This window comes from Pseudophryne corroboree, chromosome 11, assembly GCF_028390025.1.
Source record: "Pseudophryne corroboree isolate aPseCor3 chromosome 11, aPseCor3.hap2, whole genome shotgun sequence".
Classification (NCBI taxonomy): domain Eukaryota; kingdom Metazoa; phylum Chordata; class Amphibia; order Anura; family Myobatrachidae; genus Pseudophryne; species Pseudophryne corroboree.
This window is the reverse complement of record NC_086454.1, coordinates 155,213,463-155,239,952: the sequence shown is the minus strand read 5'-3', so window position 1 is coordinate 155,239,952 and position 26,490 is coordinate 155,213,463. Positions and strand designations below refer to the sequence as shown.

At 44.3% G+C, this 26,490-nt stretch overlaps 1 protein-coding gene across 1 annotated transcript; it reads left to right on the top strand.

Moving 5' to 3' along the window:
- The first annotated feature begins 12,339 nt into the window (after positions 1 to 12,339).
- On the top strand, positions 12,340 to 23,539 carry TMEM223 (transmembrane protein 223). Its single transcript, XM_063944996.1, has 2 exons — positions 12,340 to 12,969; positions 23,171 to 23,539. Exons 1-2 carry the CDS (start codon positions 12,648 to 12,650, stop codon positions 23,461 to 23,463), a joined length of 615 nt encoding a protein of 204 aa, XP_063801066.1. The 5' UTR covers positions 12,340 to 12,647; the 3' UTR covers positions 23,464 to 23,539.
- Positions 23,540 to 26,490: the final 2,951 nt, after the last annotated feature.

The window sequence follows — 26,490 nt, the reverse complement described above, 5'->3', positions numbered from 1 at the left end:
AATTTCTCTTCGCCGTAAGGACATAACCATGAGAGGGCTAATAATGGTCCTTTCGGATAAGAACGTGACCATAATGTCCTTATGGCGAAGAGAAAATAGCTGATTTTAGCATATTCTGGCTATTTTCTCTACGCCGTAAGGACATAACCATGATAGGGATAATAATGGTCCTTTTGGATAAGAACGTGACCATAATGTCCTTATGGCGAAGAGAAAATAGCTGATTTTAGGATTATCTGGCTATTTTCTCTTCGCCGTAAGGACATAACCATGATAGGGCTAATAATGGTCCTTTTGGATAAGAACGTGACCATAATGTCCTTATGGCGAAGAGAAAATAGCTGATTTTAGCATATTATGGCTAATTTCTCTTCGCCGTAAGGACATAACCATGAGAGGGCTAATAATGGTCCTTTCGGATAAGAACGTGACCATAATGTCCTTATGGCGAAGAGAAAATAGCTGATTTTAGCATATTCTGGCTATTTTCTCTTCGCCGTAAGGACATAACCATGATAGGGCTAATAATGGTCCTTTCGGATAAGAACGTGACCATAATGTCCTTATGGCGAAGAGAAAATAGCTGATTTTAGCATATTATGGCTATTTTCTCTTCGCCGTAAGGACATAACCATGATAGGGATAATAATGGTCCTTTTGGATAAGAACGTGACCATAATGTCCTTATGGCGAAGAGAAAATAGCTGATTTTAGGATTATCTGGCTATTTTCTCTTCGCCGTAAGGACATAACCATGATAGGGCTAATAATGGTCCTTTTGGATAAGAACGTGACCATAATGTCCTTATGGCGAAGAGAAAATAGCTGATTTTAGCATATTCTGGCTATTTTCTCTTCGCCGTAAGGACATAACCATGATAGGGATAATAATGGTCCTTTTGGATAAGAACGTGACCATAATGTCCTTATGGCGAAGAGAAAATAGCTGATTTTAGCATATTCTGGCTAATTTCTCTTCGCCGTAAGGACATAACCATGAGAGGGCTAATAATGGTCCTTTCGGATAAGAACGTGACCATAATGTCCTTATGGCGAAGAGAAAATAGCTGATTTTAGCATATTCTGGCTATTTTCTCCACGCCGTAAGGACATAACCATGATAGGGATAATAATGGTCCTTTCGGATAAGAACGTGACCATAATGTCCTTATGGCGAAGAGAAAATAGCTGATTTTAGCATATTCTGGCTAATTTCTCTTCGCCGTTAGGACATAACCATGAGAGGGCTAATAATGGTCCTTTCGGATAAGAACGTGACCATAATGTCCTTATGGCGAAGAGAAAATAGCTGATTTTAGCATATTCTGGCTATTTTCTCTTCGCCGTAAGGACATAACCATGAGAGGGATAATAATGGTCCTTTCGGATAAGAACGTGACCATAATGTCCTTATGGCGAAGAGAAAATAGCTGATTTTAGGATTATCTGGCTATTTTCTCTTCGCCGTAAGGACATAACCATGATAGGGCTAATAATGGTCCTTTTGGATAAGAACGTGACCATAATGTCCTTATGGCGAAGAGAAAGTAGCTGATTTTAGCATATTCTGGCTAATTTCTCTTCGCCGTAAGGACATAACCATGAGAGGGCTAATAATGGTCCTTTCGGATAAGAACGTGACCATAATGTCCTTATGGCGAAGAGAAAATAGCTGATTTTAGCATATTCTGGCTATTTTCTCTTCGCCGTAAGGACATAACCATGATAGGGCTAATAATGGTCCTTTCGGATAAGAACGTGACCATAATGTCCTTATGGCGAAGAGAAAATAGCTGATTTTAGCATATTCAGGCTATTTTCTCTTCGCCGTAAGGACATAACCATGATAGGGATAATAATGGTCCTTTCGGATAAGAACGTGACCATAATGTCCTTATGGCGAAGAGAAAGTAGATGATTTTAGCATATTCTGGCTAATTTCTCTTCGCCGTAAGGACATAACCATGAGAGGGCTAATAATGGTCCTTTCGGATAAGAACGTGACCATAATGTCCTTATGGCGAAGAGAAAATAGCTGATTTTAGCATATTCTGGCTATTTTCTCTTCGCCGTAAGGACATAACCATGATAGGGCTAATAATGGTCCTTTCGGATAAGAACGTGACCATAATGTCCTTATGGCGAAGAGAAAATAGCTGATTTTAGCATATTATGGCTATTTTCTCTTCGCCGTAAGGACATAACCATGAGAGGGCTAATAATGGTCCTTTTGGATAAGAACGTGACCATAATGTCCTTATGGCGAAGAGAAAATAGCTGATTTTAGCATATTCTGGCTAATTTCTCTTCGCCGTAAGGACATAACCATGAGAGGGCTAATAATGGTCCTTTCGGATAAGAACGTGACCATAATGTCCTTATGGCGAAGAGAAAATAGCTGATTTTAGCATATTCTGGCTATTTTCTCTACGCCGTAAGGACATAACCATGATAGGGATAATAATGGTCCTTTCGGATAAGAACGTGACCATAATGTCCTTATGGCGAAGAGAAAATAGCTGATTTTAGCATATTCTGGCTAATTTCTCTTCGCCGTAAGGACATAACCATGAGAGGGCTAATAATGGTCCTTTCGGATAAGAACGTGACCATAATGTCCTTATGGCGAAGAGAAAATAGCTGATTTTAGCATATTCTGGCTATTTTCTCTTCGCCGTAAGGACATAACCATGAGAGGGATAATAATGGTCCTTTCGGATAAGAACGTGACCATAATGTCCTTATGGCGAAGAGAAAATAGCTGATTTTAGGATTATCTGGCTATTTTCTCTTCGCCGTAAGGACATAACCATGATAGGGCTAATAATGGTCCTTTTGGATAAGAACGTGACCATAATGTCCTTATGGCGAAGAGAAAGTAGCTGATTTTAGCATATTCTGGCTAATTTCTCTTCGCCGTAAGGACATAACCATGAGAGGGCTAATAATGGTCCTTTCGGATAAGAACGTGACCATAATGTCCTTATGGCGAAGAGAAAATAGCTGATTTTAGCATATTCTGGCTATTTTCTCTTCGCCGTAAGGACATAACCATGATAGGGCTAATAATGGTCCTTTCGGATAAGAACGTGACCATAATGTCCTTATGGCGAAGAGAAAATAGCTGATTTTAGCATATTCTGGCTAATTTCTCTTCGCCGTAAGGACATAACCATGATAGGGATAATAATGGTCCTTTTGGATAAGAACGTGACCATAATGTCCTTATGGCGAAGAGAAAATAGCTGATTTTAGGATTATCTGGCTATTTTCTCTTCGCCGTAAGGACATAACCATGATAGGGCTAATAATGGTCCTTTTGGATAAGAACGTGACCATAATGTCCTTATGGCGAAGAGAAAATAGCTGATTTTAGCATATTCTGGCTAATTTCTCTTCGCCGTAAGGACATAACCATGAGAGGGCTAATAATGGTCCTTTCGGATAAGAACGTGACCATAATGTCCTTACGGCGAAGAGAAAATAGCTGATTTTAGCATATTCTGGCTATTTTCTCTTCGCCGTAAGGACATAACCATGATAGGGATAATAATGGTCCTTTCGGATAAGAACGTGACCATAATGTCCTTATGGCGAAGAGAAAATAGCTGATTTTAGCATATTCTGGCTATTTTCTCTTCGCCGTAAGGACATAACCATGATAGGGATAATAATGGTCCTTTCGGATAAGAACGTGACCATAATGTCCTTATGGCGAAGAGAAAGTAGCTGATTTTAGCATATTCTGGCTAATTTCTCTTCGCCGTAAGGACATAACCATGAGAGGGCTAATAATGGTCCTTTCGGATAAGAACGTGACCATAATGTCCTTATGGCGAAGAGAAAATAGCTGATTTTAGCATATTCTGGCTATTTTCTCTACGCCGTAAGGACATAACCATGATAGGGATAATAATGGTCCTTTTGGATAAGAACGTGACCATAATGTCCTTATGGCGAAGAGAAAATAGCTGATTTTAGGATTATCTGGCTATTTTCTCTTCGCCGTAAGGACATAACCATGATAGGGCTAATAATGGTCCTTTTGGATAAGAACGTGACCATAATGTCCTTATGGCGAAGAGAAAATAGCTGATTTTAGCATATTATGGCTAATTTCTCTTCGCCGTAAGGACATAACCATGAGAGGGCTAATAATGGTCCTTTCGGATAAGATCGTGACCATAATGTCCTTATGGCAAAGAGAAAATAGCTGATTTTAGCATATTCTGGCTATTTTCTCTTCGCCGTAAGGACATAACCATGATAGGGCTAATAATGGTCCTTTCGGATAAGAACGTGACCATAATGTCCTTATGGCGAAGAGAAAATAGCTGATTTTAGCATATTATGGCTATTTTCTCTTCGCCGTAAGGACATAACCATGATAGGGATAATAATGGTCCTTTTGGATAAGAACGTGACCATAATGTCCTTATGGCGAAGAGAAAATAGCTGATTTTAGGATTATCTGGCTATTTTCTCTTCGCCGTAAGGACATAACCATGATAGGGCTAATAATGGTCCTTTTGGATAAGAACGTGACCATAATGTCCTTATGGCGAAGAGAAAATTGCTGATTTTAGCATATTCTGGCTATTTTCTCTTCGCCGTAAGGACATAACCATGATAGGGATAATAATGGTCCTTTTGGATAAGAACGTGACCATAATGTCCTTATGGCGAAGAGAAAATAGCTGATTTTAGCATATTCTGGCTAATTTCTCTTCGCCGTAAGGACATAACCATGAGAGGGCTAATAATGGTCCTTTCGGATAAGAACGTGACCATAATGTCCTTATGGCGAAGAGAAAATAGCTGATTTTAGCATATTCTGGCTATTTTCTCTACGCCGTAAGGACATAACCATGATAGGGATAATAATGGTCCTTTCGGATAAGAACGTGACCATAATGTCCTTATGGCGAAGAGAAAATAGCTGATTTTAGCATATTCTGGCTAATTTCTCTTCGCCGTAAGGACATAACCATGAGAGGGCTAATAATGGTCCTTTCGGATAAGAACGTGACCATAATGTCCTTATGGCGAAGAGAAAATAGCTGATTTTAGCATATTCTGGCTATTTTCTCTTCGCCGTAAGGACATAACCATGAGAGGGATAATAATGGTCCTTTCGGATAAGAACGTGACCATAATGTCCTTATGGCGAAGAGAAAATAGCTGATTTTAGGATTATCTGGCTATTTTCTCTTCGCCGTAAGGACATAACCATGATAGGGCTAATAATGGTCCTTTTGGATAAGAACGTGACCATAATGTCCTTATGGCGAAGAGAAAGTAGCTGATTTTAGCATATTCTGGCTAATTTCTCTTCGCCGTAAGGACATAACCATGAGAGGGCTAATAATGGTCCTTTCGGATAAGAACGTGACCATAATGTCCTTATGGCGAAGAGAAAATAGCTGATTTTAGCATATTCTGGCTATTTTCTCTTCGCCGTAAGGACATAACCATGATAGGGCTAATAATGGTCCTTTCGGATAAGAACGTGACCATAATGTCCTTATGGCGAAGAGAAAATAGCTGATTTTAGCATATTCTGGCTAATTTCTCTTCGCCGTAAGGACATAACCATGATAGGGATAATAATGGTCCTTTTGGATAAGAACGTGACCATAATGTCCTTATGGCGAAGAGAAAATAGCTGATTTTAGGATTATCTGGCTATTTTCTCTTCGCCGTAAGGACATAACCATGATAGGGCTAGTAATGGTCCTTTTGGATAAGAACGTGACCATAATGTCCTTATGGCGAAGAGAAAATAGCTGATTTTAGCATATTCTGGCTAATTTCTCTTCGCCGTAAGGACATAACCATGAGAGGGCTAATAATGGTCCTTTCGGATAAGAACGTGACCATAATGTCCTTATGGCGAAGAGAAAATAGCTGATTTTAGCATATTCTGGCTATTTTCTCTTCGCCGTAAGGACATAACCATGATAGGGATAATAATGGTCCTTTCGGATAAGAACGTGACCATAATGTCCTTATGGCGAAGAGAAAATAGCTGATTTTAGCATATTCTGGCTATTTTCTCTTCGCCGTAAGGACATAACCATGATAGGGATAATAATGGTCCTTTCGGATAAGAACGTGACCATAATGTCCTTATGGCGAAGAGAAAGTAGCTGATTTTAGCATATTCTGGCTAATTTCTCTTCGCCGTAAGGACATAACCATGAGAGGGCTAATAATGGTCCTTTCGGATAAGAACGTGACCATAATGTCCTTATGGCGAAGAGAAAATAGCTGATTTTAGCATATTCTGGCTATTTTCTCTTCGCCGTAAGGACATAACCATGATAGGGCTAATAATGGTCCTTTCGGATAAGAACGTGACCATAATGTCCTTATGGCGAAGAGAAAATAGCTGATTTTAGCATATTATGGCTATTTTCTCTTCGCCGTAAGGACATAACCATGAGAGGGCTAATAATGGTCCTTTTGGATAAGAACGTGACCATAATGTCCTTATGGCGAAGAGAAAATAGCTGATTTTAGCATATTCTGGCTATTTTCTCTTCGCCGTAAGGACATAACCATGATAGGGATAATAATGGTCCTTTCGGATAAGAACGTGACCATAATGTCCTTATGGCGAAGAGAAAATAGCTGATTTTAGCATATTCTGGCTATTTTCTCTTCGCCGTAAGGACATAACCATGATAGGGATAATAATGGTCCTTTCGGATAAGAACGTGACCATAATGTCCTTATGGCGAAGAGAAAGTAGATGATTTTAGCATATTCTGGCTAATTTCTCTTCGCCGTAAGGACATAACCATGAGAGGGCTAATAATGGTCCTTTCGGATAAGAACGTGACCATAATGTCCTTATGGCGAAGAGAAAATAGCTGATTTTAGCATATTCTGGCTATTTTCTCTTCGCCGTAAGGACATAACCATGATAGGGCTAATAATGGTCCTTTCGGATAAGAACGTGACCATAATGTCCTTATGGCGAAGAGAAAATAGCTGATTTTAGCATATTATGGCTATTTTCTCTTCGCCGTAAGGACATAACCATGAGAGGGCTAATAATGGTCCTTTTGGATAAGAACGTGACCATAATGTCCTTATGGCGAAGAGAAAATAGCTGATTTTAGCATATTCTGGCTAATTTCTCTTCGCCGTAAGGACATAACCATGAGAGGGCTAATAATGGTCCTTTCGGATAAGAACGTGACCATAATGTCCTTATGGCGAAGAGAAAATAGCTGATTTTAGCATATTCTGGCTATTTTCTCTACGCCGTAAGGACATAACCATGATAGGGATAATAATGGTCCTTTCGGATAAGAACGTGACCATAATGTCCTTATGGCGAAGAGAAAATAGCTGATTTTAGCATATTCTGGCTAATTTCTCTTCGCCGTAAGGACATAACCATGAGAGGGCTAATAATGGTCCTTTCGGATAAGAACGTGACCATAATGTCCTTATGGCGAAGAGAAAATAGCTGATTTTAGCATATTCTGGCTATTTTCTCTTCGCCGTAAGGACATAACCATGAGAGGGATAATAATGGTCCTTTCGGATAAGAACGTGACCATAATGTCCTTATGGCGAAGAGAAAATAGCTGATTTTAGGATTATCTGGCTATTTTCTCTTCGCCGTAAGGACATAACCATGATAGGGCTAATAATGGTCCTTTTGGATAAGAACGTGACCATAATGTCCTTATGGCGAAGAGAAAGTAGCTGATTTTAGCATATTCTGGCTAATTTCTCTTCGCCGTAAGGACATAACCATGAGAGGGCTAATAATGGTCCTTTCGGATAAGAACGTGACCATAATGTCCTTATGGCGAAGAGAAAATAGCTGATTTTAGCATATTCTGGCTATTTTCTCTTCGCCGTAAGGACATAACCATGATAGGGCTAATAATGGTCCTTTCGGATAAGAACGTGACCATAATGTCCTTATGGCGAAGAGAAAATAGCTGATTTTAGCATATTATGGCTATTTTCTCTTCGCCGTAAGGACATAACCATGATAGGGATAATAATGGTCCTTTTGGATAAGAACGTGACCATAATGTCCTTATGGCGAAGAGAAAATAGCTGATTTTAGGATTATCTAGCTATTTTCTCTTCGCCGTAAGGACATAACCATGATAGGGCTAATAATGGTCCTTTTGGATAAGAACGTGACCATAATGTCCTTATGGCGAAGAGAAAATAGCTGATTTTAGCATATTCTGGCTATTTTCTCTTCGCCGTAAGGACATAACCATGATAGGGATAATAATGGTCCTTTTGGATAAGAACGTGACCATAATGTCCTTATGGCGAAGAGAAAATAGCTGATTTTAGCATATTCTGGCTAATTTCTCTTCGCCGTAAGGACATAACCATGAGAGGGCTAATAATGGTCCTTTCGGATAAGAACGTGACCATAATGTCCTTATGGCGAAGAGAAAATAGCTGATTTTAGCATATTCTGGCTATTTTCTCTACGCCGTAAGGACATAACCATGATAGGGATAATAATGGTCCTTTCGGATAAGAACGTGACCATAATGTCCTTATGGCGAAGAGAAAATAGCTGATTTTAGCATATTCTGGCTAATTTCTCTTCGCCGTAAGGACATAACCATGAGAGGGCTAATAATGGTCCTTTCGGATAAGAACGTGACCATAATGTCCTTATGGCGAAGAGAAAATAGCTGATTTTAGCATATTCTGGCTATTTTCTCTTCGCCGTAAGGACATAACCATGAGAGGGATAATAATGGTCCTTTCGGATAAGAACGTGACCATAATGTCCTTATGGCGAAGAGAAAATAGCTGATTTTAGGATTATCTGGCTATTTTCTCTTCGCCGTAAGGACATAACCATGATAGGGCTAATAATGGTCCTTTTGGATAAGAACGTGACCATAATGTCCTTATGGCGAAGAGAAAGTAGCTGATTTTAGCATATTCTGGCTAATTTCTCTTCGCCGTAAGGACATAACCATGAGAGGGCTAATAATGGTCCTTTCGGATAAGAACGTGACCATAATGTCCTTATGGCGAAGAGAAAATAGCTGATTTTAGCATATTCTGGCTATTTTCTCTTCGCCGTAAGGACATAACCATGATAGGGCTAATAATGGTCCTTTCGGATAAGAACGTGACCATAATGTCCTTATGGCGAAGAGAAAATAGCTGATTTTAGCATATTCTGGCTAATTTCTCTTCGCCGTAAGGACATAACCATGATAGGGATAATAATGGTCCTTTTGGATAAGAACGTGACCATAATGTCCTTATGGCGAAGAGAAAATAGCTGATTTTAGGATTATCTGGCTATTTTCTCTTCGCCGTAAGGACATAACCATGATAGGGCTAATAATGGTCCTTTTGGATAAGAACGTGACCATAATGTCCTTATGGCGAAGAGAAAATAGCTGATTTTAGCATATTCTGGCTAATTTCTCTTCGCCGTAAGGACATAACCATGAGAGGGCTAATAATGGTCCTTTCGGATAAGAACGTGACCATAATGTCCTTATGGCGAAGAGAAAATAGCTGATTTTAGCATACTCTGGCTATTTTCTCTTCGCCGTAAGGACATAACCATGATAGGGATAATAATGGTCCTTTCGGATAAGAACGTGACCATAATGTCCTTATGGCGAAGAGAAAATAGCTGATTTTAGCATATTCTGGCTATTTTCTCTTCGCCGTAAGGACATAACCATGATAGGGATAATAATGGTCCTTTCGGATAAGAACGTGACCATAATGTCCTTATGGCGAAGAGAAAGTAGCTGATTTTAGCATATTCTGGCTAATTTCTCTTCGCCGTAAGGACATAACCATGAGAGGGCTAATAATGGTCCTTTCGGATAAGAACGTGACCATAATGTCCTTATGGCGAAGAGAAAATAGCTGATTTTAGCATATTCTGGCTATTTTCTCTTCGCCGTAAGGACATAACCATGATAGGGCTAATAATGATCCTTTCGGATAAGAACGTGACCATAATGTCCTTATGGCGAAGAGAAAATAGCTGATTTTAGCATATTATGGCTATTTTCTCTTCGCCGTAAGGACATAACCATGAGAGGGCTAATAATGGTCCTTTTGGATAAGAACGTGACCATAATGTCCTTATGGCGAAGAGAAAATAGCTGATTTTAGCATATTCTGGCTATTTTCTCTTCGCCGTAAGGACATAACCATGATAGGGATAATAATGGTCCTTTCGGATAAGAACGTGACCATAATGTCCTTATGGCGAAGAGAAAATAGCTGATTTTAGCATATTCTGGCTATTTTCTCTTCGCCGTAAGGACATAACCATGATAGGGATAATAATGGTCCTTTCGGATAAGAACGTGACCATAATGTCCTTATGGCGAAGAGAAAGTAGATGATTTTAGCATATTCTGGCTAATTTCTCTTCGCCGTAAGGACATAACCATGAGAGGGCTAATAATGGTCCTTTCGGATAAGAACGTGACCATAATGTCCTTATGGCGAAGAGAAAATAGCTGATTTTAGCATATTCTGGCTATTTTCTCTTCGCCGTAAGGACATAACCATGATAGGGCTAATAATGGTCCTTTCGGATAAGAACGTGACCATAATGTCCTTATGGCGAAGAGAAAATAGCTGATTTTAGCATATTATGGCTATTTTCTCTTCGCCGTAAGGACATAACCATGAGAGGGCTAATAATGGTCCTTTTGGATAAGAACGTGACCATAATGTCCTTATGGCGAAGAGAAAATAGCTGATTTTAGCATATTCTGGCTAATTTCTCTTCGCCGTAAGGACATAACCATGAGAGGGCTAATAATGGTCCTTTCGGATAAGAACGTGACCATAATGTCCTTATGGCGAAGAGAAAATAGCTGATTTTAGCATATTCTGGCTATTTTCTCTACGCCGTAAGGACATAACCATGATAGGGATAATAATGGTCCTTTCGGATAAGAACGTGACCATAATGTCCTTATGGCGAAGAGAAAATAGCTGATTTTAGCATATTCTGGCTAATTTCTCTTCGCCGTAAGGACATAACCATGAGAGGGCTAATAATGGTCCTTTCGGATAAGAACGTGACCATAATGTCCTTATGGCGAAGAGAAAATAGCTGATTTTAGCATATTCTGGCTATTTTCTCTTCGCCGTAAGGACATAACCATGAGAGGGATAATAATGGTCCTTTCGGATAAGAACGTGACCATAATGTCCTTATGGCGAAGAGAAAATAGCTGATTTTAGGATTATCTGGCTATTTTCTCTTCGCCGTAAGGACATAACCATGATAGGGCTAATAATGGTCCTTTTGGATAAGAACGTGACCATAATGTCCTTATGGCGAAGAGAAAGTAGCTGATTTTAGCATATTCTGGCTAATTTCTCTTCGCCGTAAGGACATAACCATGAGAGGGCTAATAATGGTCCTTTCGGATAAGAACGTGACCATAATGTCCTTATGGCGAAGAGAAAATAGCTGATTTTAGCATATTCTGGCTATTTTCTCTTCGCCGTAAGGACATAACCATGATAGGGCTAATAATGGTCCTTTCGGATAAGAACGTGACCATAATGTCCTTATGGCGAAGAGAAAATAGCTGATTTTAGCATATTCTGGCTAATTTCTCTTCGCCGTAAGGACATAACCATGATAGGGATAATAATGGTCCTTTTGGATAAGAACGTGACCATAATGTCCTTATGGCGAAGAGAAAATAGCTGATTTTAGGATTATCTGGCTATTTTCTCTTCGCCGTAAGGACATAACCATGATAGGGCTAATAATGGTCCTTTTGGATAAGAACGTGACCATAATGTCCTTATGGCGAAGAGAAAATAGCTGATTTTAGCATATTCTGGCTATTTTCTCTTCGCCGTAAGGACATAACCATGATAGGGATAATAATGGTCCTTTCGGATAAGAACGTGACCATAATGTCCTTATGGCGAAGAGAAAATAGCTGATTTTAGCATATTCTGGCTATTTTCTCTTCGCCGTTAGGACATAACCATGAGAGTGCTAATAAGGTCCTTTACATGAAGAGAAAATAGCCAAGTGTTACTAGAAGTGGTTGATTTACTTTTATGTGCAGGACCTGACCACTAGGTGGCAAAAAGGTCCTTATCACGAAGGTAAAGTATACTCCTCAGCATAGATTGAGATAATTTCTCTTCATCAGAAGGACCACGTCCTTACGGCGAAGAGAAAATATACTCAACCAGCTAGCATATGGACGGCAGAATCGTATGGACTGGAGATGGAGAAGGAGCGCGCCACTGATTGTCACCGTGACGTCATTGCAGCGCGTCGCATGTCAGATAGGACTCTGCATGGTTGATTCTATATCGGAGTGGGAGAAGGGACCTTCTGACGTACCTAGGGGAGGAGACCGTCACCAGGGGGAGGAGCTACGACCGAACAGGGTACCCGAAAAGTGCCCTCGCGGGTTCGCTTCGCTCGCCACGTTTCGGGCTCGGTGGCTCGCTCCGCTCCGCTCGCCACCTAATTACTAAAGGAAATAGTTGGTGGCGTGGATACTAGATCAGCTGTCCCGCTGGCGTGGCTCCTCCCCCTGACGGAAAAGGTCCCTTAGGCCACTTGGATCTAGCCTCAACCGACTCCTGCATGCTGTGCGGTCACCTAGACCGGCATGCGTCTGTTGCGGGTGATAGTGGATGTTCGGGCCTGGGCCCAGAGGAGACCGGGAAACCCTTTCCCGAGCCGTGACTTCAGAGCAGAGCCGGTGCCCCGGGATGTGCTGCTGTTTGAGCACAAGAGGCCGCGGTTCTTCCGGCTGCTGGGGATGTTCTGCGTGGCGCAGACTGGCTTCTGGGGTTACATGGCGCACTTTGGCTTCACTTCCTTGCGGGACACCAGCCGGAGTAACGCGGGTCAGGGGAAGGAAGTGACAGGAAGGAACATGGGCTCCCCTTTGTGGCGGACGTTATTCACGATCAGCTGTTTGTCAGTGGGTGCGTGTCGCAAATGACTCCTGTGTCCTGATGGCGCTCATGCAGGGTGTATATATAGAGAAGAGAGTAGGGCAAAGATAAGGGGACTGTGCAGTCTGCCTATCCTCCTGTGCATAGGAACAGATGGGCTCAATGCCCTCTGGTTCCCCACCCTTACCATATTGCGGCTACCAGTTATAGAGGCTATAATATGTACGTTGTGGGAGCTCCACACCTATGCCACCATAGTCCTGACCCACACTGACTGGGGAGAGTTTTGTAGCAGTATTGCATGCTTCCCAGCTATTCCGTTCCTTCTTACCACCTTTGTCTTTTGTGGTATAGGTATATCTACAGTTCATGTGTACCATAAAGGGATCCCTTTCTGTGATCATCCTTTTAGTACATCCCCATTTTAGATAAACTTAGGACCATTGTTTCAGCAAGAGGCTGGTATGCAAGTGGAGGTATTGCTGGGAAGTAAGCGTGGAAATATAAGTCTAATCAATTTTCCGCAATCCATTTAAAATGATTCCAGAATCTACTGTATGGTGTTTTCATATTTTTTACCATTCCAATTTTTTAACTATATTATCCATTTTTAAAATGGCTCCAGCACTTGCCCTTCATTTCTTCCATCCTTGCTTCAGTCTATACTTAGGCTGATATTATACAGCAGGCTTTCCCAACCTTGTTACTCAGTGCAGCTATTAGTGATATCCAGGCTTTAGCACAGTTGGTTAAATTAAAATAACTGAGGTACTAATTGTCACCAGTGCTCAATCATGGATATCCCTAAAACCTGGACTGTTAGTGTGCCTTGAGGATTGGGGCTGTGAATGCCTGTTATACAGGAACAGGTCAGCGCTTCTGTGGTCTAGAATAGTACCCCTTGCTTCTTCACGTGCAATAAGATGCCCCTACTTCATAGACCGAGTATACGACAAGGGAGTAGGAAGCGCTCTCTGGTACTAAATATCTGACCGTCTGTGAATAGTGTGGATGTCGCCTGTGGTATTGCAAAAACTCTGTGTCCAAAACATGCAATTTGGTGGAGTAGATTGACCATATATTCAATCCCAGTAGTTTAAATCCAGTTATTAAACGTCTCAATAAATCTGTTTACAGCTCATAAATTAACCTTTGGTGGTAGCCCAGTCTGCTGGTCACAGTATTCCGTGCTTTTGTTTGTGTTGTAATATAGGAGTTGCGGCTCGTTGTTATGTAGGATGGGTTTTCAAATGTCAAATTATACGCTAGGTGGATCAGTAGACAACAGCTGTGGAAAGGGGTTTTCCTGCAGGTACAATGTTCTTTGCCTAGTTAATTTCCCAGATAGCTGGAGGTTCTGCTACAGGTGCACTCCAATGCTGTGTATTGCTCTCCACCTCTAGAATAACCGATTATACAGTATCAGGGATAGGTAGACACTAATGCAAATTGACTGGAACCAGACTACAGTACGCAGATAGCAGCTATATGAACTCCCGACCGGTAACTGCAACACTTCTACCCTTGAAAAAAGTCCTGCCAACGGGACAAAAATGTATTGGTCACGGACATAATTTAATTATTGGACTTCATTTTAATACTGCAATTCTTTAACCAGCATGCACTGTCAAGCCTGAGGCTGTTGTATACAGGCAGATAAACCATTACATTTATATATAAGTATTTGTACTAAGAGTGTGCATACTCCTTTATCCTACACAAGTTTTGAACAATTACTTTACCATATCAGTTTGCATTATAGTGTCTGGCTATCCCAATCTGTTATCCTTGAGGCGATGAGCAATATACCAGATTGGGGCAGATACTTTCGCTGGGCATACACTGGGGCCCAGTAATCGCATTGTCAATGTGATCTTGGTGCAAAATAAGCACCCAGAATCGGATTACAGCATGTGATAATGCCACCCTTATGTATTCAACAGCACATGTAGGGATGAGCTCCGAGAGGAGCAAGTGCCTGCAGTGTGTTTGGAGTGAAGGGACCGCAACGTTTCACCGTTCCTCCACTGTGAATGAAGGGAAATGTCTGGCATACATTACCAGATGCAGCCAACCAATTAACGGGTCTTTCAGACATTCTGGACGATTTCAGCATGTCCAAGCGCTCGATAATTGCTGCACTACACATTCAGTTATCGGCACGATCATCTTATAATCGGCTGATCGGAAAGATAATTGAAGAGAGTGTATGCCCAGGATTAGAGTGTCCACTCAAGGCTGCAGGGCACTGTCTAGTGATGTCACGAACATGGAATAGAGTAGCAAAACAGCCAGCTGCAGCTAAGACCAGGTACAGACATGACAGAAGCAACAGTGAGTACACAGAGACTGGTCCAATTTGTTTTTCCAGTAGGTAAAAAGATTTTACTTACCGGTAAATCTATTTCTCGTAGTCTGTAGTGGATGCTGGGGACTCCGTAAGGACCATGGGGAATAGATGGGCTCCGCAGGAGACATGGGCACTTTAAGAAAGAATTTAGATTCTGGTGTGCTCTGGCTCCTCCCTCTATGTCCCTCCTCCAGACCTCAGTTGGAGAAACTGTGCCCGGAAGAGCTGACAGTACAAGGAAAGGATTTTGGTAATCCAGGGCAAGATTCATACCAGCCACACCAATCACACCGTATAACTTGAGATAAACATACCCAGTCAAGAGTATGAACAACAACAGAGCAACAGGTCAACCCTGATGCAACCATAACATAACCCTTATTTAAGCAATAACTATATACAAGCATTAGGGGGGAATAGCATGTGGGGAATAGCGGCTCCGCAGGAGACAGGGCACAAAAGTAAAGCTTTCCGATCAGGTGGTGTGCACTGGCTCCTCCCCCTATGACCCTCCTCCAAGCCAGTTAGGTACTGTGCCCGGACGAGCGTACACAATAAGGGAGGAATTTTGAATCCCGGGTAAGACTCATACCAGCCACACCAATCACACCGTACAACTTGTGATCTAAACCCAGTTAACAGTATGATAACAGCGGAGCCTCTGAAAAGATGGCTCACAACAATAATAACCCGATTTTTGTAACTATGTACAAGTATTGCAGATAATCCGCACTTGGGATGGGCGCCCAGCATCCACTACGGACTCCGAGAAATAGAATTATCGGTAAGTAAATTCTTATTTTCTCTATCGTCCTAGTGGATGCTGGGGTTCCTGAAAGGACCATGGGGATTATACCAAAGCTCCCAAACGGGCGGGAGAGTGCGGATGACTCTGCAGCACCGAATGAGAGAACTCCAGGTCCTCCTTAGCCAGGGTATCAAATTTGTAGAATTTAGCAAACGTGTTTGCCCCTGACCAAGTAGCTGCTCGGCAAAGTTGTAAAGCCGAGACCCCTCGGGCAGCCGCCCAAGATGAGCCCACCTTCCTTGTGGAATGGGCATTTACATATTTTGGCTGTGGCAGGCCTGCCACAGAATGTGCAAGCTGAATTGTATTACACATCCAACTAGCAATAGTCTGCTTAGAAGCAAGAGCACCCAGTTTGTTGGGTGCATACAGGATAACAGCAAGTCAGTTTTCCTGACTCCAGCCGTCCTGGAACATATTTTCAGGGCCCTGACAACATCTAGCAACTTGGAATCCTCCAAGTCCCTAGTAGCCGCAGGCACCACAATAGGTTGTTTCAGGTGAAACGCTGACACCACCTTAGGAAGAAACTGGGGACGAGTCCGCAGTTCTGCCCTGTCCGAATGGAAAATCAAATATGGGCTTTTGTAAGACAAAGCCGCCAATTTTGACAATCGCCTGGCCGAGGCCAGGGCCAACAGCATGGTCACTTTCCATGTGAGATATTTCAAATCCACAGATTTGAGTGGTTCAAACCAATATGATTTGAGGAATCCCAACACTACGTTGAGATCCCACGGTGCCACTGGAGGCACACAAGGTCTGTATATGCAATACTCCCTTGACAAACGTCTGGACTTCAGGAACTGAAGCCAATTCTTTCTGGAAGAAAATCTATAGGGCCGAAACTTGAACCTTAATGGACACCAATTTTAGGCTCATAGACACTCCTGTTTGCAGGAAGTGCAGAAAACGACCTAGTTGAAATTTTTTCGTGGGGCCTTCCTGGCCTCACCCACGCAACATATTTTTACCACATGTGGTGATAACGTTGTGCGGTCACCTCCTTCCTGGCTTTGACCAGGGTAGGTATGACCTCTTCCGGAATGCCTTTTCCCTTAGGATCCGGCGTTCAAACCGCCATGCCGTCAAACGCAGTCGCGGTAAGTCTTGGAACAGACAAGGTCCCTGCTGGAGCAGGTCCTTTCTTAAAGGCCGATGCCACGGTTCCTCTTGGAACAGACATGGTACTTGCTGAAAGCAAATCCCTTCTTAGCTCCCGAGGCCATTAGTCCTCTGTGAGCATCTCTTGAAGTTCCGGTTACCAAGTCCCTCTTGGCCAATCCGGAGCCACGAGTATAGTTCTTACTCCTCTATGTCTTATAATTCTCAATACCTTGGTTATGAGAAGCAGAGGAGGGAACACATACACCGACTGTTACACCCACGGTGTTACCAGGACGTCCACAGCTATCGCCTGAAGGTCTCGTGACCTGGCGCAATACCTGTCCCATTTTTTGTTCGGGCGGGACGCCATCATGTCCACCTTTGGTCTTTCCCAACGGTTCACAATCATGCGGAAAACTTCCCGATGAAGTTCCCACTCTCCCGGGTGGAGGTCGTGCCTGCTGAGGAAGTCTGCTTCCCAGTCGTCCACTCCCGGAATGAACACTGCTGACAGTGCTATCACATGATTTTCCGCCTAGCGAAAAATCCTTGCAGTTTTGCCACTGCCCTCCTGCTTCTTGTGCCGCCCTTTCTGTTTACGTGGGCGACTGCCGTGATGTTATCCCACTGGATCAATACCGGCTGACCTTGAAGCAGAGGTCTTGCTAAGCTTAGAGCATTATAAATTTGCTCTTAGCTCCAGTATATTTATGTGGAGAGAATTCTCCAGACTTGATCACACTCCTTGTGTGACTGCTCCCCAGCCTCTCAGGCTGGCCTCCGTGGTCACGAGCATCCAATCCTGAATGCCGAATCTGCGGCCCTCTAGAAGATGAGCACTCTGTAATCACCACAGGAGAGACACCCTTGTCCTTGGATATAGGGTTATCCGCTGATGCATCTGAAGATGCGATCCGGACCATTTGTCCAGCAGATCCCACTGAAGAGTTCTTGCGTGAAATCTGCCGAATGGAAGCGCTTCGTAATAAGCCACCATTTTTACCAGGACTCTTGTGCAATGATGCACTGACACTTTTCCTGGTTTTAGGAGGATCCCGATTAGCTCGGATAACTCCCTGGCTTTCTCCTCTGGGAGAAACACCTTTTCCTGGACTGTGTCCAGAATCATCCCTAGGAACAGCAGACGTGTCGTCGGAACAACTGCGGTTTTGGAATATTTAGAATCCACCAGTGCTGTCGTAGAACTACTTGAGATAGTGCTACTCCGACCTCCAACTGTTCTCTGGACCTTGTTCTTATCAGGAGGTCGTCCATTTTCTTTGAAGACGAATCCTCCTTTCGGTCATTACCTTGGTAAGGACCCGGGGTGCCTTGGACAATCCAACGGCATCGTCTTGAAACTGATAGTGACAGTTCTGTACCACGAACCTGAGGTACCCTTGGTGAGAAAAGGCAAATTTTGGGACATGGAGGTAAGCATCCCTGATGTCCCGGGACACCATATAGTCCCCTTGTTCTTTGCTATCACTGCTCTGAGTGACTCCATCTGGATTTGAACCCTTGTAAGTGTTCACATTTTTCAGATTTAGAATAGGTCTCGCCTAGCCTTCAGTACCACCATATAGTGTGGAGTAATACCCCTTTCCTTGTTGTCGGAGGGGTAATTTTATTATCACCTGCTGGGAATACAGCTTGTGAATTGTTTTCAATACTGCCTCCCTGTCGGAGGAAGACATTGGTACAGCAGACTACAGGAACCTGCGAGGGGGGAAACCTCTCGACATTCCAATCTGTACCCCTTGGATACTACTTGTAGGATCCAGGGGTCCTGTACGGTCCCAGCGTCATGCTGAGAACTTGGTAGAAGCGGTGGAGGGCTTCTGTTCCTGGGAATGGGCTGCCTGCTGCAGTCTTCTTCCCTTTCCTCTATCCCTGGGCAGATATGACTCTTATAGGGACGAAAGGACTGAGGCTGAAAAGACGGTGTCTTTTTCTGCAGAGATGTGACTTAGGGTAAAAAACGGTGGATTTTCCAGCAGTTGCCCTGGCCACCAGGTCCCATGGACCGACCCCAAATAACTCCTCCCCTTTATACGGCAATACATCTTTGTGCCGTTTGGAATCTGCATCACCTGACCACTGTCGTGTCCATAAACATCTTCTTGCAGATATGGACATCGCATTTACTCTTGATGCCAGAGTGCAAATATCCCTCTGCGCATCTCGCATATATAGAAATGCATCCTTTAAATGCTCTATAGTCAATAAAATACTGTCCCTGTCAAAGGTATCAATATTTTTAGTCAGGGAATCCGACCAAGCCACCTCAGCTCTGCACATCCAGGCTGAGGCGATCGCTGGTCGCAGTATAACACCAGCATGTGTGTGTATACTTTTTAGGATATTTTTCAGCCTCCTATCAGCTGGCTCCTTAAGTACGGCCCTATCCGTAGATGGTACCGCTACTTGTTCTGATAAGCGTGTGAGCGCCTTATCCACCCTGAGGGGTGTTTCCCACCGCGCCTTAACTTCTGGCGGGAAAGGGTATACCGCCAATAATTTTCTATCGGGGGAAACCCACGCATCATCACACACTTCATTTAATTTATCTGATTCAGGAAAAACTACAGGTAGTTTTTTCACCTCACACATAATACCCTTTTTTGTGGTACTTGGAGTATCAGAAATATGTAACACCTCCTTCATTGCCCTTAACGTGTGGCCCTAAAAGAAAATACGTTTGTTTCTTCACCGTCGACACTGAAATCAGTGTCCGTGTCTGGGTCTGTGTCGACCGACTGAGGTAAATGGGCATTTTACAGCCCCTGACGGTGTTTGAGACGCCTGGACAGATACTAATTTGTTCGCCGGCCCTCTCATGTCGTCAATCGGCTTGCAGCGTGTTGACATTGTCACGTAATTTCCATAAATAAGCCATCCATTCCGGTGTCGACTCCCTAGAGAGTGACATCACCATACAGGCAATTTGCTCCGCCTCCTCACCAATATTTTCCTCATACATGTCGACACACACGTACCGACATACAGCACACACATAGGGAATGCTCTGATAGAGGACAGGACCCACTAGCCCTTTGGGGAGACAGAGGGAGAGTTTGCCAGCACACACCAAAACGCTATAATTATCCAGGGACAACCTTTATATAAGTGTTCCTCCCTTATAGCATTTTAATATATATACATATCGCCAAAGCAGTGCCCCCCCCTCTCTGTTTTAACCCTGTTTCTGTAGTGCAGTGCAGGGGAGAGCATGGGAGCCTTCCCACCAGCCTTTCTGTGAGGGAAAATGGCGCTGTGTGCTGAGGAGAATAGGCCCCGCCCCCTTTTCGGCGGGCTTCTTCTCCGGAGTTTTAGATATCTGGCAGGGGTTAAATACATCCATATAGCCTCAAGGGCTATATGTGATGTATTTTTCGCCATACAGGTATTATACATTGCTGCCCAGGGCGCCCCCCTCCAGCGCCCTGCACCCTCCGTGACCGCTGTGTGAAGTGTGCTGACAACAATGGCGCACAGCTGCAGTGCTGTGCGCTACCTGATGAAGACTGAGAGTCTTCTGCCGCCTGGTTCCGGACCTCTTCAGCGTCTGCAAGGGGGGTCGGCGGCGCGGCTCCGGGACGAACCCCAGGGCGAGCCCTGTGTTCCGACTCCCTCTGGAGCTATGTCCAGTAGCCTAAGAATCCAATCCATCCTGCACGCAGGTGAGTTGAAAATCTCTCCCCTAAGTCCCTCGATGCAGTGAGCCTGTTGCCAGCAGGACTCACTGAAAATAAAGAACCTAAAAACTTTTTCTAAGTAACTCTTTAAGAGAGCCACCTAGATTGCACCCTTCTCGGCCGGGCACAAAAACCTAACTGAGGCTTGGAGGAGGGTCATAGGGGGAGGAGCCAGTACACACCATGTGATCCTAAAAGCTTGCTTTTGTGCCCTGTCTCCTGCGGAGCCGCTATTCCCCATGGTCCTGACGGAGTCCCCAGCATCCACTAGGACGTTAGAGAAAATAGTTTAATCCTTTCCAATTCCCCTCCCTGAGTGAGGTGGTCAGCTTATGGGCAGTGCAGTGCATTTCTCAAAACTGCAGTAGTGATCAACAAGGTGGTTGGTGGTGTAGGACCGATTACTGAACTATGGGCCTAATTCAGACACGCACAGCAGCCGATCAGTTCTGAACTGCGCCGGCGCATGCCAGACAGCCGACAGCTGCCTCAGCCCTGCGATCGCCTCTGCCTGATTGACAGGCAGAGGCGTTTGCTGGACGGGAGGGGGTGGGCCGGCGGCATTTGGCCGACATTTTAGGGGTGCGGCCCGGGCAACGCAGATGTGCTCAGACCGTGCGGAGGGCAGGCTGCGTGACGTCACATGCAGCCGCTGTGACCCCCACAGCGACGAGTAGCTCCCTGCCAGCGTGCAGGAGCTGCACTGGTAGGGAGCTACTCTTCAAGTACAAAAGCGCTTTTGTACTTGTGCGGGGGGGTCGGGCCCGACATGCGGGGCGTCCTATCTCTGTGCTGGGCGTCCCCCTGCATGTCTTTGTGACTGATCAAGTCTGAATTAGGCCATATGGCCATTGTTTCTGGTGCACTGTAGTACACATTAATTTGTGTAAGTCACTGTGTGTAAACAGATTGTATCACAATGGGAATAGGAGGATTTAAGCATTGCTGTAGAGATGGGATCAGGTCAGCATACCAGCGGTTGGGATGCTGGGATCCGATATGGATCACAATGCCGGTGTCTGGATCCCTTAAGTGTACTGGGGCAGGTAAGGTTTAGACTGGGGGGATGTTAGGGTTAGAACACTTGCCTAACAGGTGTCGGGATCCTGCGCATCGGGATGCCACTGTTTGTATTCTGACAGACGGTATCCCGATATCATCCACTGAGACAAAGCAATCATCTTTACGTTAGTTTACTTTAGATGCTGGTATCCCCTCAAAAAAAAGTGAGAAGGCAAGCTGTTCTGATGCAGAGTGGACAGATCCCTTTAGGCTCCTCTGCCAGCCCGCAGTGAGTGAATAGTAATGTTTGTAGGCGCTGTCCTGTTATTTTGGGATCCAACAGCAACATATTTAAGAGGACACCTACAGTATTGTAGCAGAGTATCCGGTTGATAGATAGACAGTGTCTAGTTAGACAGTCAATAGATAGACACCATATGTTAGACAGACATTAGGTCGACAGGGTCAAAAGGTCGACATGAAAAAGATAGACAAATGTTTTTTTTTTTTATTTAACATGTTTTTGGACTATTTCATACCTTCTCTATCCATGTCGGCATAGAGTTGGTTATAAACCTTGTGGCGAGCGCAGCGAGTTTATGCCTTTTTACAATTGGGGTTCCCAGATGAGAAAACTATCCACACAAACCACAAAAATGCAAAAAACATGGCGTCGACCTTTTGACCCTGTCGACCTAATGTCTGTCTAACATATGGTGTCTATCTATTGACTGTCTAACTAGACACTATCTTTTATATCACACCCTTGAGCAAATGGCTGTGTACACAAGTCAGCTGCCTGATCCTAGTTCTGACCGTAACTTCACTAAATATAAGGGAGCCAGTTATAACAAAATAAGTGTACAGAAAAACCAGTCAAATGCGGTAGTGTTTAGTAAAGACTCATATCTGATACGTACAACACAATCAGTAAACCTCTGCTCTCTTTTCTATTAATACTGCCTTGTGAGTCACGTTTATTAACATCATGATAGCAGTGTCCCCCAGAGTGGATGCAGGACAAATATAGTGCCAGCATATTCAGTTGCAAGTGGAATATTTTGGTGATCTAATTTAGTTTAAAGATTTACATATCCAGTTATGACACTCCAGCTGCTCTGGAACTTAAGTACATATTCCTGGATGCCCTATCCACAAAACTGTGACAAGGCATGCTGGGATGTGCAATTCTACAGCAGATAGAGTGATATACATTTTATTACTGGTATTTGTTCAATGCAAGTAATGTGCCTCTTATCTCACTAGGCTCCCTCATAATGGTGGCTGGTTTGCTGTTCTCCCGTCGTTCAGTCAGCGCTGTGACTCTGAAAGCTGGAGGGGACATGGTAACTATTGTCACAGCAGGCATATTCGGCGTTGGCTCATCTTTCACCATCCCTCTGAGACATGTTTCTTGCATGGCCCACCGCTCCCAGGTTCCTGCTATGCTACCGCTCAAGATTAAAGGCCAACCATTGTACTACTTACTGGACAAGCAGGGACATGTTTTCAATGGCAAGTTGTTTGATGTCACTGTGGGAGCGTATCGGAAATTGTGATATTTTTTTTTTTTTTTTTTTACACAAGTTGTATGTATATATGTACAATGTATTATTAAAGATTGTTATACTTTCATGTGCTCAGTAACTATCTCAATAGTAGTGTGTGTATGATATATTGAAAATATTGACTGTATACTTCCCTATGCTCCAGCATATGGGGTGCTGCTCCAGACCGCCCAGAAGAGCACTCAAATCTCCCAGTCCTCCAGTTACAGTACTTGCGCTGAATCGTGTCATTGTAGTTACACCCTCTGCTTTACAATGCCGTTAATCTCTGCATTGTATAGTGGGTGTAAATTCATGATACCGCAATCCCCGTACCACACCCCCTAGTCTGCACAGATCTGGCTGCTCCCCTCCAAGGGGAGCAGCCAGAAAGTCAGCAAGTATGCTTTACTGGGCAGTAGGAAATACTGATTTAAGAAATGTGTTCATTTACAGAAACTGCTTTTCTCTAACGTCCTTGAGGATGCTGGGACTCCGTAAGGACCATGGGGAATAGACGGGCTCCGCAGGAGATAGGGCACTTTAAGAAAGCTTTGGATTCTGGGTGTGCACTGGCTCCTCCCTCTATGCCCCTCCTCCAGACCTCAGTTTTACACTGTGCCCAGAGCAAGATGGGTGCACTGCAGAGAGCTCTCCAGAGTTCTCTGCCTGAAAGCATTTTTGTTTGGATTTTTCTTTCTTTTTACTACTTTTTCACAGGGAGCACTGCTGGCAACAGGCTCCCTGCATCGAGGGACTGAGGAGAGAGGAGCAGACCTTCTTGTTAAAGATAGGCTCTGCTTCCTCGGCTACTGGACACCATTAGCTCCAGAGGGGGGTGAACGCAGGTTCTTACTGGGCGTCCACCCCCGGAGCCGCGCCGCCGTTCTCCTCACAGAGACAGAAGTCAGAAGACGTCTCAGGCAGCAAAAGCCTTCAGCTTCACTGAGGTAACGCACAGCACTGCAGCTGTGCGTCATTGCTCCCATACACCTCACACACTCCGGTCACTGTAAGGGCGCAGGGGGGGCACCCTGGGCAGCAAGATAAACCTCTGCATGGCAAAAAGACTATATACATGTACAGGTTTGCTCTGTACATGTATATAAAAGAGCCCCTGCCATATTTTACTAAGTTTGAGCGGGACAGAAGCCCGCCGCCGAGGGGGCGGGGCTTCTCCCTCAGCACTCACCAGCGCCATTTTCTCTCCACAGCACTGCTGAGAGGAAGCTCCCCGGACTGTCCCCTGCTTACACACGGTGAAAGGGTGCTTAAAAGAGAGGGGGGGGGGGGCACATAATTGGCGGTTTACATATTACACAGCGCTGCTGGGGGAAAACATTTTGTGTTGGTCTCCAGGGTTATTGCGCTGGGGTGTGTGCTGGCATACTCTCTCTCTCTGTCTCTCCAAAGGGCCTTGACGGGGATACTGTCTTCAGAAAAGGGGTTCCCTGTGTATGAAGTGTGTCGGTACGCGTGTCGACATGTTTGACGAGGAAGGCTCGCTTACTGTGGAGGGGGAGTGCTTGAATGTCAGGTCGCCGTCGGCAACGCCGACACCGGAATGGGTAGATATGCTGAATGTCTTGAATGCAAATGTCAATCTATTGCATAAAAGGTTAGACAAGGCAGAAGCTAGGGATCAGTCAGGTACCCAGTCCATGCCTGTCCCTGTGGCGCAAGGCCCGTCGGGGTCTCAGAAGCGCACCATATCCCAGATCGATGACACAGATTCTGACTCTAGTGTCGACTATGAAGATGCAAAATTACAGCCGAAGGTGGCAAAAGGTATTCGGTACATTATTATGGCCATTAAAGAGGTTTTGCATATTACTGAGGAACCCCCTGTCCCTGACACGAGGGTACACATGTATAAAGAGAAAAAGCCTGAAGTCACTTTTCCATCATCATTTGAATTAAGTGAATTGTGCGAAAAGGCTTGGGACTCTCCAGATAGGAGACGACAAGTTCCCAAAAGGATTCTTATGGCGTATCCTTTTCCACAAACTGATAGGATACGCTGGGAATCTTCACCAAAGGTGGACAAGGCGCTGACACGCTTGTTCAAAAAGGTGGCACTGCCTTCTCAGGATACGGCTTCCCTCAAGGAACCGGCTGATCGCAGGCAGGAAATTACCTTGAAGCACATTTACACTCACTCCGGTACTATTGCTAGAGCGGCTATGGCGTCGGCCTGGGTTTGTAGTGCGGTTGTGGCATGGGCAGATTCCTTATCTGTGGAGATTGACACCTTAGATAGGGATGCCATTCAAATGACCATAGAGCATATCAGAGATGCTGCCTTGTATATGAGAGATGCTCAGAGAGACATTTGTTTATTAAGCTCCAGAATAAATGCTATGTCTATTTCTGCTAGGCGACTCCTGTGGACCCGGCAGTGGAAGGGAGATGCCGATTCTAAGCGGCACATGGAGTCCTTGCCGTACAAGGGGGAGGAGTTGTTTGGAGACTGCCTCTCGGACCTTGCCTCTACGGCTGGTAAGTCGAATTTCTTACCTTATGTTCCCCCGCAGCATACTAAGAAGGCACCTCATTATCAAATGCAGTCCTTTCGTTCCAATAAAAACAAGAAGGTGCGGGGAACGTCCTTTGTTACCAGAGGAAAAGGCCGGGGAAAGAAGCTGCACACAGCTAGTTCCCAAGAGCAGAAGTCCTCCCCTGCGTCTGCACAGTCCACCACATGACGCTGGGGCTTCCCGGAGGGAGGCAGATCTGGTGGTGGCTCGTCTTCGGTTTTTCAGCCACGTTTGGGTTCAATCGCAGGTGGATCCCTGGGCAGTGGAGATTGTTGCTCAGGGATACAGGCTAGAATTCGAAGACTTGCCTCCTCGCCGGTTTTTCAAATCGGCTCTGCCGACTTCCCCGTCAGAGAGGGAGTCAGTGTTGACAGCAATCCAAAAATTGTATGTTCAACAGGTGATTGTCATAGTTCCTCATCTCCAGCAGGGAGAGGGATATTATTCAACCCTGTTTGTGGTCCCGAAACCGGACGGTTCGGTCAGGCCCATTTTAAACCTG